The 15,891-nt window shown below is 42.2% G+C and overlaps 1 protein-coding gene across 2 annotated transcripts in view; it reads right to left on the minus strand.

Moving 5' to 3' along the window:
- nav2a (neuron navigator 2a) overlaps positions 1-13,207 on the minus strand; it is a 61,381-nt gene extending 48,174 nt beyond the window's left edge. For both annotated transcript variants that reach the window (XM_062438113.1, XM_062437846.1), the window contains exons 1-4: positions 12,871-13,207; positions 12,668-12,776; positions 11,213-11,623; positions 4,106-4,228 (exon numbers count right to left, since the gene is read on the minus strand). In XM_062438113.1, coding sequence (XP_062294097.1) covers positions 4,106-4,228; positions 11,213-11,623; positions 12,668-12,702 — 569 coding nt within the window. In that variant the 5' untranslated portion in view covers positions 12,703-12,776; positions 12,871-13,207. The remainder of the gene's footprint in view (positions 1-4,105; positions 4,229-11,212; positions 11,624-12,667; positions 12,777-12,870) is intronic.
- Positions 13,208-15,891: the final 2,684 nt, after the last annotated feature.

The following is a 15,891-nucleotide window of genomic DNA, read 5'->3' on the forward strand; positions in this document are numbered from 1 at the left end:
TCTGTAATGGATTTGTCCCCCCATATTCAACATGAATGTCATTAGTTTCCTCTGAAGGCAGAAAATAAACCCTGATAGTGTCAATATATATAAACTGTGTGCAGACAACAGGAGGACAAAGAGGATAGGAGAAAACAAAAATGTCCTAACAACTGTAAGATCCCTCAACCACCCTGCCCCCTCATTATGCTGATTTATATACCTCTTCATGTGAAAGGATCAGTCATCTGCCTCACACTGAGTGATTTGTATGGCGCTCTGCTCTTTCCTCTTTGTGTCACATTCTCATTTGGGAAAGAGAAATGATATCTTCAACGCCTCAGCAAGAAGGACGGGGGGATGGAGTGTGTGTGTGGGGGGGCGAGGGTGGGGGTGTGTGAGTGTGTCGGGGGGGGGGGGGGGGGGGGGGTCTCTCTCTCTTTCGCTCTCTAACACTCACCGCTACAGCAGTTTCACACCACAAAGACCTCTCCTTTGTCTGCTTTAACAAAGAGAATTCAAATCAGAAGACGGCCCGTTATAGATTGCTTCCTCTTTCTCCAGCAGCAGAGATAAATGACAGGGATAAGCATGCTCACACACACACACACACACACACACACACACACACACACACACACACACACACACACACACACACACACACACACACACACACACACACACACACACACACACACACACACACACACACACACAGTTTCTGTCTCTATTGTCTCTGTCCATTTGCTCAGCCTCGCAGGTCTTGTTGTCCCGTGACTCAGTGACCCTCTGTTGGCTTTAACTGCTGCTTTACATACTTTTGACAGTTAGTAAAACTAGTTTTTCCACATTCAACAGGCGCTGCAGATCTACAGCATTGACCAGTATTAGCTGTCACAACATTCGCAGGATCAGCTGATGGGATGATCTGTACTTTCTTTGAGTGGTTTCGTATTATCCGAACGAGCCTTTACACCTCGTGATGTTCAAACTGCATCCTTTATGCTCCTCGTTAGTCCAGGCTTGGTCTGATCTCGAGGCTTAAAGGTTTTTTTGAACACTCCTCCCCGTGAACCCCGACCCTTTGAAGCTCGCGACCTCCTCGTTCAAGGGGTCACCAGGCTTTTGCCCCAATGCTACGGTAACACCCGACACCTTTCCCCAACCCCCACATCCCCCATCAGCTCAGAGAGGCTTGACCGCATCATAACAGAGGACATAAAAAGGCATTTAAAACCATAGCAGGTCACACACCCAGTGAGCAAATACCAAGCGCACACACAAACACCTCTGAGCTCAGTTCTTGAACGGAGACACTAACAAACCACATTCGATGGTAAAAACATGAAGCGGTGCTCACCCTCCTCCACCTGCCCAAACCGCACCATTAACTCGCTTCTCGTGTATTAAATTGGCTTCGTCTTTTAAAACAGAGAACACATCGCCCTGCTTTAGCCTCCAGCTCGACTAGCTTCCGTTTATTATGCTAATGCATGTTATCAGCCTCTTCCCCAACTCTCCTAATTAATCCCAAACTAAAACCAGTAAGCACATTTATCAGACATTCCTTCAGGGGCGAGGAGGTGTGATTGTGAGAGTAAGGGAGTCACCTCATCCCTGCTTGACTTTAAAACTCTCTCCATGCCCTTTTCCCTAATCTTATAAAAGCAATTAATGAACTCTTCTGAAGATCTTTAAAGAAGAAATGAGAGGTTTCTGTGGAAACGTAACATCTGCCTGCTCGGTCAATTAAAAACCTCACAGAGAAACATGAAAGTGGCAAAATCAAACAGGCAAAAAAAAAAAGAGAGAAATCCCCCAACTTTTATCATTTAATTGCTTTCAAATTTCTTCTTCTCGCTGCAGTCTCTAATCAAAACAAGTCAGAGGAAAATAAGAGGTGACAGGAGAGATGGAGGCTTGGAAAGAGGCGAGAGATGAAAGGTGAGCAGTGGGACAGTTTGTGTTAAGCCCCACCTGAGGGCTGGAGGAGTTTAATGTGAAGGAGTGTTTGTGTGTGTGTGTATGTGTGTGCATGGAGGGGTAAACGGCAACAAGAGGGCAGAGGTCAAAAGTCTGGAAGACAGGAAATTAGCCACACCTGAGGATTTGCGGAAAAGGGGTTCTTGAAGCACTTGAAATGAGACAAAGCAGCCTGCCTCTGTCTGCGTGAAACATCTGTTTTGAAATAATTAAGAGGGTTTTGTTTTAAAATGTCAATATGTCTACACTTTAAAGAGCACAAAAGCTAAGTGTGTTTCAGATTAATGAAATGTCACACACTGATGATGGTTGGTTAAATTGAGAAGACGTTCATTCATAATTCCACCTTATTTTTTTGCGCTAGATCTTTGTCTCGCCCCGTTTTTCCCCTCAGTCATTTATTTCTCCAACCACCAAGTGTATATCCATTCCGCAGCCTGTCTTCATATCAAGTCCACTACCTCCTCCCCCTCCGCTGTCTCTCTCTCTCTTCTACCCCTATCCTTCTCTTTTGCGACATGGTGGGGCTCAACTCGGCCTCCATCCATTTCCGTCTCTGTCAATTAGCCAGGAACCAAATCCCTCTCCATCTCTGTGACAGGACAAAGACCGCAGCGTCTCACTGAATCACTCACACTGACATGAGGCGATCCAGAAAGTCCCACAGTAACACAAATACCACGTCGGCCTTCTCACTTTACTACATGCTGTGGCTTATACAGTATATCCTGATAACACCCACAGAAATACTTGAGCCTCGCTGCTACTCCCCAACTTTAAGGATGTATTTTTACGTCAGCGGTGTGGTTTACTGCACAAAGCTCAGCGGCCCTGTCTCAAGTCAATTCTTCAAGTTAATTTAATTTTATTTCTATAGCTTCAAATCATAACAGAAGTTATTTTAGGGCACCTAGAGCAGGTCTAGACCGTACTCTTTAATTTACAGACCCAAAATTCCCCCGTGAGCTGCACTTGGCGACAGCAGCAAGGAAAAACTTCCTTTTAACGGGAAGAAACCTCAAGCTGAACCGGGCTGTAGGTGGGCGGCCATCTGCATTGACCAGTTAGGGTTAAAAGAGAGAAAAAAGGAGGGTGAAAGAGAGGACTCTGAGCAAACTCTGTGCAAAAATCATTCTGTGAAAGAGAGTTTGGTTATTATATAAATAGAGAAAGAAAGATGTGAGAAAACCCAGATAAAGAGAGAAAGAGTTGGTAAGTGGATTTGAAGACTGAAAGGATAAATACACCCTAAAGTTGTGTTTAATATTAGCATATGAAGCTATAGAGCCAAGCGACTATTAGCGTAGCTTAGCAGACTAGAAACAGGGGTAAACAACCAGCCTAATTGTCCAGAGGTAACTAAATCCCCTTTTCAGCATCCTAGACGTTCACTAATTAACAGGGGTTATGTATACGACTATTTCTTAGCCCAGGAGCAGTGGCTTCTTGAAGTCTTGTTGTTACCATGAAGTGGGTAGGCAACCAGGGACGACTTCAGGGAGTCAGCTTTTTGTTCAAATAAAACAAAGCAAGCGCTGACATGCTAATTAGTGAGCTTTAGAGGTGCTAGTAGGCAGATTTTGTTACCTCTAGACAGAGCCAAACTGGCTGTTTTCCCCCCTTGTTTCCAGTCTTCATGTTAAACTAAGCTAATCAGCTGCTGGCTACAGCCTTAAGAGTGGCATCAATTTTCTCGTCACACTCTTGGCAAGAAAAGGGAATGACTGTGTTTCCCGAAATGTAGCTTGTGTTTCAGCTTTATGCACGTTTTCTGCAAAATAAAACCTTTTTTTAAAACACTTTATAACATCTATATCCCTATTGATGTTTCATTCACAAGTACTGCAACCAAAAGTCGATGACAATTTAAGAGGGCTCAACAGTGTATTCAAATGCCTGCATTACTATCTCTTTCACCAACAGTATGATAATCCACAGACCAGAAATGTTCAATATCTCATCGGAAAAGGAACATAGTGATATTTATATGCTGAAATCTCCACCTTTGAACAAATACATGAAGTTCAGCATGTTTAATAAGAGGTGTATAAAGTATTCAGGAAAATGTAGGTAATCAGTAGAAGTAGACACATGTAGAAGCAAGCCAAGAGAAATTGGTTACTTTTTTTTTCACTCTTACCTGTCAGCATCTCCCTGTCCTGACGATGTGTTTCGATGGAGCGTCTCCCGAACGGAGGACATGCTGTCAGGCAGGCGGTTCAGGCGCCGTGTGTACAGACTCAAACCTCCATCAGTCATGTAGCTGGAAAACACAACGAAACACATTAGATAGGCTATATACAACAGCTCTAAGACGTACAATTAAAGGGCCCATAGAGCATGATGAAATAGTGCAGTACCACACATTGCTCTAAGACTTTGGCCCGAGTTAGGATGCTCTGTTCTTCTTCTCAGAGCTGCTTTTGTTGTATATAGAGCAGGAGGAGGCCACATCCATCTAGTTTTCCGGCTGAGGCAAATATCTCATCAATCAGGGCTAAACGGTTGGCGAAGAGCCTCCACAAAAAACACTGAAGACACTAAACTATCTGACTGAAGACACGTTTCTCTCATGTGGCCCGTGGTAAACAACAGCAGTCTGTAAAATTAGTGGCAGCTGAGTAGACAGTAGAGGATGAATCTATTCTTTGCTCCTACAGGAAGGATATCGCCATTCATCACCTAGACAGAGTCCATCATCCTAACTCCAGACTGGGGATATTATGATTGACTGTGAGGCTTAATGTTAAGAGCAGCTGAAAAGATACTGTATATGTAAGTGCTGCATAAGTAGGGCATTCACTTCATTTCATAATGGAAAATTACATTTGAAGGGACCTGATTTATTGGTTGCTGGAGTCAGAGGTTGACCGTTAGCAGCAGTTACAGTCTGAAGCTGATGCCCCGAACACTTACACAAACATTCCCATTCAAACTAAAACAACACCGACTAATTCCTTAAATATTTACGCTTAGAGTGGATTCCTAATGGAACTAAATATTGACTCATTTAACCCAGGTGTAATTTAATGAAATGTTTGCTGATTTAAAGTTAAGGTTGAACCGTTCATTTGCTGAATGCTTTCTGTGTGGGACTGCGATGATTCTGTTTTTGCAGTTAAGTGAGTAGAAAAATAAGCCCAGACAGATTTTTGACCACTAAAACATTCTCTGTGCTATCTCGATGTGGATCTCAGTGAAAGAGAACACACACACACACACACATAAACACACATTTATACATACATGTACACTATACACACAGTACACTGTTCCTTTGTGTGACCAGCAGTCAAACAGAATCAACGTCTGAGCTGCACGACAGAAACTACGCAGCAGCCAAAAGTCGCTCTGCAGTGAGAAAACCTCTGCAGGCGCTGAACAAGCTGAAGCTTATATTAGGTTTAAGGTTGCAACTGACAATTATCAGTAAATCTATCCCTGATTTTATAGCCGGATTAGTTTATTTTTGTGGTCATTTATAGAAAACAAAAACAGCTGAAAACAAAACGATGACACATTATCACCTTATAAAAGTGGTTACTGCAAATGTATTAGCAAAATAGCTACATATTTACACATCCAGATGACACAGGGCAATGCTAATAATCACTTGTAGTCAAGTTTCTGTCCAGTTAATTAATATATGTCCAATTTTCATTTCATCTACCTGGTTTGGTTTGACTTCTAACTGCTAAATACTCCGCTATGTTCTGCAGGTGGTTGCTAACTTTAGCCGTTAGGTGCTACACATTTAGAGCACAGTTGGTTTATTGGAGCTTGTTTGCTGAAAACAGCTGCCTGCTACAGCTGGAAGTGATGTGGATGAGGTTGCAGTCTGGAAAACCTGAACAATTACCTAAAAGAGGCAAATATGTTCTGTAGAGCTGAAGGGAACTGCAGGAAGGGATGAGAATGTAAAACCTAGAACATTATTCATTGATGCAGTGCATCAATTATTTATTTTATAAAAAGTCAAAAAAGGGGGAAGCCCATGGAAAGTTCCCAGAGCTCAAGGTGTGGTGATTGTTTGGCTTTTTTTTCTTGATAAAATACTTTAATTAATTGGTCATCAAAACTGTTCATTAACTCTTTTAATAACTATTTCAGCACTAATATTGTTTCAAGTTTTGGCCCTGATGATTCTTCAGTTACAGGACTGATTGAAAGATGAATATAGTTTATTGGAGAATGCAAAGTGGCACTCTGACAACATCTGTCTGCTCCACTTTACTTATTGATTTGATAACATAAAATAAACCCATTTAACATAAATTGCAGTTGCATGCAAGCATTAAGAGATCCTCAAGTTTAAGTAAACAATAAGTGGTTATTATTAAAGACTGCTCTCAATTACTCATTAAATCAATTTCTGTACTTTTAGCTTTTTAATATCTTCAAATATGTGATCTGGAGCCAAGCACGTCCTCTGCATGAAATTACAAAATGTACCCATCATTTTTCTCATGCTTCAGCATGTACTATCAGACCACATGTTAAAAAGGAAGAATACAGGAAGTTACATCTAATCTCTTCAAACTTTTCTGGAGGAGCTAAGGCACCTAGACCCCCCATTTGATTGTCCCACCCACATTTTCAAAGCTACACCCATGTTTATACCACCAAAGTTAAATCAAGTGATCTGCAGACTAATGTAAGTCAGACAAATCCATTTTTCGGGAATCACACAAGAAATCAGATAGTTTAAGCTCTGAAAACACAGCTACCTTCACTGATTTCCAATAACAAGAGAGACAACAGACAATACAGAGAGATTAAGAATGGGGGTTAGCTGTCCTTTATAGAAAACATCCATCATCTCATAGCAAAGTCACCTTGAAGATGCCACACACACACACACACACACACACACACACACACACACACACACACACACACACACACACACACACACACACACACACACACACACACACACACACACACACACACAATTATTCACCCTAATAAGTGACTGAGCCTCCTGTTTCAGATGCCTGTTAACCTGTAACCTTCTGCAGCAGGAGAAACGTGCCCAAACAGGACATTTTATGAGCTGAAACTGTGCAGTCAGGTTGAGTTTACATAGCCGTGCAACTAACAGAAGAAATAGTTCTTGTGTAAATGAAACTGCAGACATAGTTGACTCACTAAGAATACATGTACTGTGGTACTGACAGAAGGAAATTCACAAAATCTCACGCACTGGAAAAAAAGCAGAAGAAAAAAAAACTCAAAGCATCACCTCTCTAGAGCTTCTGATTTATGTTGGCGGTTGAAAATGCTCAGACGTACCTTTCTGCCTCAAACATGGTTACACAGTTAGTCCAAAAGAAAACAAACAAGTCCAGATGAGGGTTGATCCCTGTTGATAAAAATCTCCAAAGCAAAGGTGTCCCTTTTCAACCACCTGGCTACTGTCTGTTATCACGTCTAAGTGTGTGTGTGTGTGTGTGTAGGATCTGCGGTTAGTGAATAATATCACCAGGTGAGAGCAGATTGGATCATGGTGATATCACAATGTGAATGTACAGTATCAGTATAGATAATGTGTCCATGTGTAGAGCCTGAATGTGTGTGTGAGTGTGAGTGTGAGCTCTGTGTTGGTATGCGCCTTCTCTCCTCAGCTCTCCACATGCTTTTCCCTCCTGCTTGGAGGTTGGGTCTGTCTGCTGAGGGTGGAGGAGGCATGGGAGGGAGGGGGAAGAAGAGAGGGAGGGAAGGGGGACCGCAGGGGGGGTTGATCAGTGCAACATACCCCCGAGCTGAGGAGGTTGGTAAAAGAGGGGGGTCCTTGTCTCAATGGGCCGGAGAAGCCGAAAGGAAAAAGAGAGGAGGGGGTTGTAAATTGAAGAAAACCGCTGTAGAAACTATATGTGGTGTCATTAGTCATGTTGTCTGTGTGGTAGCATTCTAAATAAATGAACGATCAAGACGGATAAAGGCTGAGATGGTCATATCAGTTAAGAGTTTAAGACACCTAGGATGGTAACTAATTAATGTTTTCATTATTGATTGATCTGTAAGTTGTTTTTTGGGTCATTGATTAATCTTTTAGGTTATAAAATGTCTGAAAATGGTGATACATTTGCATCATAATTTCCTCCAACAGTAAGTAAATTGTTCAAATGTCTTGTTTTGAACAACCAACAGTCAAAAACCCAAAGATAATCAATTTACAAAGAACAGAGAACAAATGAAACAATAAATCCTCACATTTTAAAGGCTGAAAACAAATATGAATGAATGAATATTTTCCCTAATAAATGAAAATTATTTTAAAAATCAACTAATCTATTAACTAATTATTTCAGCACGAGGTTATGACACTACTTTGTGATTAAACAGTCTCGTTCTGGGAGTTAAAGGGTCAGTTCACATTAAACACACAAATACAGCTCTGCAGATGGTTTTGGTTTCATGTGCAGAAATATAATACATCTCTGTGATAGCCACCTCCAGCCAAAGTTTAATTGATTTGAATTTTTGGTGCTAACATCATTGGAAATGGCCTGTATCTAGACATATGAACTACTTTAACAGATATTAGATGAAAACTGTTCAACATGAGGTCTGTGGACTTTTTCACATTAACAGGGAAATTGTGTCTAGAAAAAGGTGCGGCTGAGGAATGTTTTGAATGCCATTTTTTATTGTGTGGGCAGCACAAATACAACTCCAGACAAATAAAACCTGGACAAATAAAACCAGAACTATATGCAAAGAGAGAATATACTTTTATCATTTGGGTGGTATTACAAAATAATTGACATAAAGAGGAATAATAGAGTTAAAGTGTGAGAGTTTTCTGCTCTAATCCAAATGCCAACAGCTCCTCTCTGGGTAAACATCCCACCTCCGTGTGGAAGAACCAGTTAGTTGATGTTAACAGGCTTGTGATGGAGCTAACCTCTAAATGGCCTGAAGATGTAGAGAAGGGGGGGGGAGGTCATCAGTCTGTGTCTGTTTTAAATTGTTAACCCACAGGGCGAATCCGCCCACCATACACACACCCACATGCATGTACCCACACACACACTTCCTCACATATACACAAACTTATCAACACATCTACACACGCACACTTCATGGCTCTGCAGCTTCCACCCCCTCCTCAAAAAAGACTAATCCAGTCAACCTGCTTCTATTTGAATAAAAGCCCATTTTGCCAGCCATCCATCACATCATGCCTTGGGTTTTAACTGCAGAGAGCATCAGATCTACACACCAAGCATGTACTGAATGTGTCAAGTTGTAGCTACACTGGCTATAAGGCAGGTTTCTATATGAGGATCCCACTCATCCACTGTTAAGATATCAAATCAAGCTTATAAAAATAAACATTAGGCTCCGCTCTAACCTGTAGGCTACCATAAGATCTCCAATTCTAGTGCAGTAGATTTCGGAGGCCAACAACATAATCGCTTATCAAGCAAAAATACAAAAAAAAGTACAGGTTCAAGTCTCTCAAATATGAGGATTTTTCCTATTTCATATTATTATAAATATAATATCTTAGAGTTTTGTATTTTGGGGAAGAAGAGGGAATTTGATGACAGATTTGAAGGGGCCATTTTCTGTAATTTTTCTGACAATCAATAATTTAATTTGAACAAATAACTGCAAGAAAGTATTTTTATTAAAGCATTCCTTTCTTCACAGGTTTGATCCAGCCTGCCAGATATCAAGTATTCGGAGCGAGCGAATGGCTCTGCTCACCTGCCCACCTGTCCAGATGTGGCTGTGGTTTGGCCTTTGTATGCTGAGCCGCAGAAGCAGACATATCAAGTACTTCAAGAGCACTTAGCTCCCTCCACCTCCACAGCTGCCTCAGGGCTGGTGAATCAGTGCAAATCCATGAGGGCCAAAGGAATTAATCTCAACCACTGATTTTAATGTGGGTTGTTGTATTTTTTTTTCTTTTATCATCTTGCTTAGCTGAGCACGTAGAATCTTTATACACTTACATTCATTTGGACTTAAAACTAATCCCTGTACCAGCTCTTTTACCAGACCCGGATCCCTGTCTTAAGCTTTTCGATGCCATCTCAAGGTGAGCTGGCACATTTTACAGCTTCATCTGATAATAATGACGACAGCACGGGTTTAAATTGCACAGTGTGACAGCCAAGGTATGCGAGGGGCCTGTTACAACACGGACACTGGCTTTAAGGGTGCAAATAAACAGGTTATCAGCATATCAGTGTCTGTAGACAGAGACACGGATTATTTGTGGTCCCTGAGCTTCACAGAATAAATGCTGCTCGTGCTACTGAGGCTGAACTGTGAGATATTGTCTCATACTTGGATCACGGGAATAGTGAGTAAGGAACACTACTGCCCTCTTCTGGTAAGCTTGCATTTGAGGAAATGCACAGCCTATATGGTCACAGATGTGTATTTTTTTCCTTTTTTCTAAGCAATTAATTCAGTTTGTTTTGAATGATCATTTGTCAACTTACGATGAACCATAACACCATATTCCCACTATCAAATGAAATGATAAACACCTATTCATCACGTAATAGCTACAGTATATCACTGCACTGTACTAAAGCAACTGAAAAGATTATTCAGTTTAAATAAGTCTGTTGAAACTATTCATCACTTCTGAAGTTGTGTTTAAGTCTTGAAGACAACAATAAATTATATGCAAGGCATTTTAGAGGCTTAGATTTGCAGGAAATTAGCTGCTTTCTCACACAATTTCCATTTGTTAGTACACACTGCTACACTGGCAGAGTTATAGAGGAGATTTATAAGCAGAGTTCGATTTTTTGGCTTACCTACCAAAGGATGTCAACATAAATAGATTATCATCTCAGACAAATTGGATCAAGTTGGCAACTTGTCAATTAATCAACTCATCATTTCAACAGAGCTCAGACTTTGAAGTTGAATCAGCCACTCTCTGTTCTCTAAATTATATTTCATTTGTTAATTTGTGTTTTTTATTGACTAATTAATGAAATAAGATCCCATCGCAAGTTCTCAGGGACTTCAAATACGTTGTTTTTTGGTCAAACAGTCCAAAGTACAACGATATTTAATTGAAAAATGATATAAAACAGAGAAAAGTAGAAAATGCTCACATTTGAGAAGCTAAACCCAGTAAACCGTTCATGTTTTTTCTTGAGAAATGACAATCAATTATCAAAATGTTATCAATTAACTTTCTCTAATTATTTAATTGGATATTTGTTTCAGCAGAAAATACTTCAAAAATCTCCATCAGCAATCCACTTACCCGCTGGTGACATCATCATTGCGTGCAGCGTTCTTGCTCAGCACATCTCCGTCGCTCATGTATCCAGTGACTTCCATGGGGATCCCGTCGAGGTCAATGTCGTCCCCGGATCGGTCCCCGAGGTCCAGGCTGCAGACGGCTCCGCCCCTGCCAGCTAGCTGCCGTCGGAGGTGTCCTGGGTACATGTAGCGCCCTGCCTGGCCACCAGCCACCCGGCTGCTGTAACTGTTCCCCAGAGATGGGGCGTCACCGGCTTGCAGACGCGGACTGGATTGACCCAGTCGCCATGACGAAAGGGATGGGCGGGTAGAAGTGAGGCTGAGGATGCTTCGACTTCCTCCGCTGCTGTTGCTGCCAGCGCTGCTGTTGATGTCTGTGGTGACGCTGCCATCGAAGGTGGTTTCCAAGGTGCTGGACGGGCAGAAGAGAAGGAGACAGAGAGAGATGAGATTACAGAGTACACTGATAATGTGTGATATCAATGTAAACACATCACCAAAAATCTAAAGACAAGACTGGAACCAGCTTCACTAAAACATTAATTAATAAGACTTTTAACATACTTTTAATACACAAAATACTATTTTCATTCTAAAACTTTCAATTACTATAAAAACTTCCTCCTGCTGGTGATGATATGTTCTCCCTTGAAAAAGAGATCTTGAACTCACTGGGACCTCCTGAATAAATAAAGTTTAATAAAATAATAATGATAATAATATTAAATTCAGTAATGAGAAAATGTAATATCTACAATGTTGGCCTGATGACTTGTAATTAAATCTCTATCTGGTAGATTCATAGTTACAGTTAAGAAAAAAAAGTCCAATGACTGAAACAGTCTAACAGTGGAGATCACACATTTGGATCAAAACCAAAACCAGAGAAGAACTGTTTCTTGGCTCAAGGCACCATCGTTATTTAAGTGATTTCTTTTAAATATGTTGGATAAGAGATCCGTTGGTATGGCCTAAAAAAGGAAAACGGGGCATATCAAGCTTGCAACAGAGCCCAAACTAAATGTGGACAGCTGGGTCAACACTAAGACGCGAGGGCCAGAGCAGAGGTCAAAATTCTGTGGAAGGGAACGAGATTAGAGCTAAACCTGAATCAAAGACGACATGAAAGACATGCCCGGTGATCAAAGCCAAAGATCCCTCAAAAGAAGGATGAGACAGCAACAAGAAAGAAAAAAAAAAAAGAGGTAATACCTGTAAACCTAGACGGACACAGTCTGCTGACCATGAGGCAGTTCAGTCAGTGACTCAAATCCTCAGCAGTTAGCCTGATTTAGCCTGTTTACCATTCAGCCGTAGCAGCCATTGTGGCGGCGCTAAACTTTGATGATCCCCAAACAGTAGAGTGTTGTTTTCCATGGCTGACTTATGAACAGTGCTGATTTGATAAGTTGAAAAAAGGAATTCTTTACTTTATTGATGTTAGATCTTTTTTTACCTGTGTGTGACCTGAGTTCCTCGCAGGCTGGACATGGTCTCCTCCAGATTCTGCCGCAGGTCTGCAATGTTTTTGACAGTCCGTAACCGCCTTGTCTCTGGGTCTTCACCTGAGTGAGACAATAAATAAATAAAAAAACAAATAAGACATAATTCCTCTACTCCAAACAAAGATAGACTCTACTTCTGTAAGTGATCGCCCACCTGAAAGGTCCTCGATGGAGGTCTGGCTGGTCTTGGTGAAGGCAACGTCTCCACATCTGCCTCCTGAGCCGCTCTCAGTGTTCACTATTCCCTCGCCGTCTGAGGATCTGAGAAAAAAAATTGTGCGAGGGATCAAAGGGAGGAAATCATCGATTCTGAATTATTGTGCATTTAGCAGGAACCTAATATTCGGCAAATTGTCACGGAACAGGGATAACCCTGATTAAGAAGTAAATCTGCTGTGTTTCAAGTCTTGTGACCAGGGTCCGATATGAATGGCTGCTAAGCTCCAAATGCCAGTAAAGTTTGTCTTTGAAGGATAAATCAATACAGTTCACCCGCCTGCACTGGCTGGTAGCTTTTTGAGACGATGACGTTTGAATGCCTGGTTTATGTGCAGCCTTTGGTCTTTGCCTGATCCCAGACTTTGTCCTTGTTGACTACTGTACACTCTGTCTGAGTGTAAGCCAGTCAAAACCACTGACTGCCTCTTACACTGCTCTGCAAACAAGTACAACATCTAAACTTCTTTTTTAAACTTCTGGTCAACCAACCAAACATTAAACAATGATCCTGTGTGGTATCTGCTATTTCTGGAGGGATTATCTCTTTTAAGTTCTTAGCAGGTTTTTAAAAAAAGGCCATTTTAAAAATGAACTTGAACTTTAATTTACTGGCAAACATACTCTTTCTGACAGGTGGAGGCGATATAATCCTAGTGGTAATGGTATCTGACAGGTATACAGCAAAAATAGGAAGTTTCTGGGTACTGAGGATGGGGGTGTTTCAGGGTGGTGGGCTGGTTAGCTACAGGTCAGGATGTACAGGGGGAGAAAGGGCAGCAGTGCAGGAAGCGTCAGGAGGCTAATGAGTGGCTGATAGAAAGAACTTTGTTGAGGGTGAGAGGGACCTCCTTCCTTATCACACTGGGACCAGGACAGAGGTCAGGGGCACACGACATCCACACATACTTGCTCAGATACATGAGCACACACATGCAGACAATACACACACACACAAACACACCCGAACAAACACAGATGTGACATTCCTGGTTAACAGTTTACAGATGGGTAAGTTTTCTCAAAGTGATAAATTCAGATTTTATGTTTTCAGATGCTAACCAGAGAATCAAACATCAAACAAGTGGTGATGATCTCAGAAACTTTGACTTGTACAACCCCGGACTCACAATACCAAGGTTACACACACATTTCTAGTTGTTTAAAAAGCTTAGATAGTCAAGGACAGTTTACCCATAAATGTTATCAGGTAATCTATATCACTAAACAAATATGCTCCCATAAGCAAATAGTAGTCACTAACATTGCCCATTCTGAAACATTCATTTTTAACCTCCTTTTTTTAAAGGCACCACTGCAACAGGTCTTCACTTTTTAATATATTAATGTACATAGATACGCAAACCTAAGCTTTATCTGACTTTGTGCTGCATATTATTTGGCTTTCTATATTTGGTGTAGATCCTAATGTTCTGGATGTATTTAAGTCAATGCAGCAGCAGTGTCTACATTATTTGCATGATCTTTTGTTTATCTGTTTTCTTCTTTAGTATTTTTTCCTTTTCTCTTTTAAAAAAATTATATATTTTATAATTAAAGTTAACAAGAAACTCAACTATTTTCAGTTTTGGACAAGTAATATAACTTAGATAAGTCATCAAAGCCTATTTAAAAACACAGCATATTCAAAATAGCATGCATGTTTTAGCTGTGATGGCAGTTCTTTCACATGATAAAACCCCACCCACACAGTCCTGACCAAGCAGACTTCGAGAGATAATTCTTATCAAATAATAAACACATTTTTCCAGCTTTGGTTGTTATGCATTAAGTCACTAATGTTTAATCTAGTAGAGAAATACTAAATGTGTTCCCTCCCCAGCCTGTATGACCTCACCTGTACATGAAAGGTGCGACGGTGGCTGTGTTGGGGTGGCTGTGGTGCTGTTGAGTCTGAGGTAGCTGCACGCTGACCGTGTTGCTGGCTGTGCTCTGTGTAGTGCCTCCCCCTGCCACAGGGGCGGCGCTGCTCTTCCCCTCTGTGGAGGCCAGGCTGGAGGTTGAGCTGGAGTGTCTGCTGTCCCTGTCTCTGTCCAGGGGACCGCGGTGCATAGAGAGACCCCCTCCTAACCGCATGCTCCGAGGCCTCTCCCCCGCCTCCTTCGTCCCCACTGAGGAAGCTTTCCCCCCAACTCCCGGGGCTTTACCTCCTGGCTTTGGTATTCCGCTGTGTGCAGGGGTGGAACTCTCCTTTTTGGCCACTTTACCCCCCTTGGGAATGAAGCTGGCAATTTTAGAGGTCCTTTTATTTGAGCTGTCTGTGTCTGCAGCAACAGGTGCTACTTCCTCCTTAGGTTCCTCCCCCCTGAGTTCTGCCCTGTCGGGGACGGAGATTCGTTTACCTGCCTCCTTCCCTTTCTCCTTCTCTTTCTCCTTCTCCTTCTCCTTCCCCTTGTCCTTTTCTTTCTCTGGGCCTTTGACAGAGCTCTTCTTGGCGGTCAGAGCTCTGCTGAAAGTGCGCTGGGCGATGCCCCTCAGGGCAATTTTGGGGCTGCTGGCTGTTGTGGCGACAGTAGTAGCTGCTGAGGGAGCCGCTCCATAGGCGTTCCCATTGCTAGTCCCGTTCATTCCCGGCCGGACGTTGCCATCGTCGTCCTCCAGGGGGTCGGTGTTAGAGCCAGTCTCGGCTCTCTCCACCGCTACAAACTGCTTGGCTGATGCAGCGCTTTCAGCCTGAGCCCCAACTCCATTGGAGGAGGCGGAAGATTTGGAACCTCCTTTACTGTTGAAGAGTTTAAGTTTCTCCAGCATTGACTTCTGAGTGACAACCTTAGGAGGAGCTTCAGCCGTAGGGGCACCCTTACCAGCGGTGTCCTTCTCCTGCTTTACAGACTGCATGGCGGGTGAGGGGCTGCTGGTGGAGGAGGGAGATGGGGAGGAGGGGTGCTTGGAGCTCATTGACTTGCTCCTCCAGGGTTTGCCGTTGCTGTTGGGTTGG

Source organism: Scomber scombrus, chromosome 1 (genome assembly GCF_963691925.1).
Source record: "Scomber scombrus chromosome 1, fScoSco1.1, whole genome shotgun sequence".
Taxonomy (NCBI): Eukaryota; Metazoa; Chordata; class Actinopteri; order Scombriformes; family Scombridae; genus Scomber; species Scomber scombrus.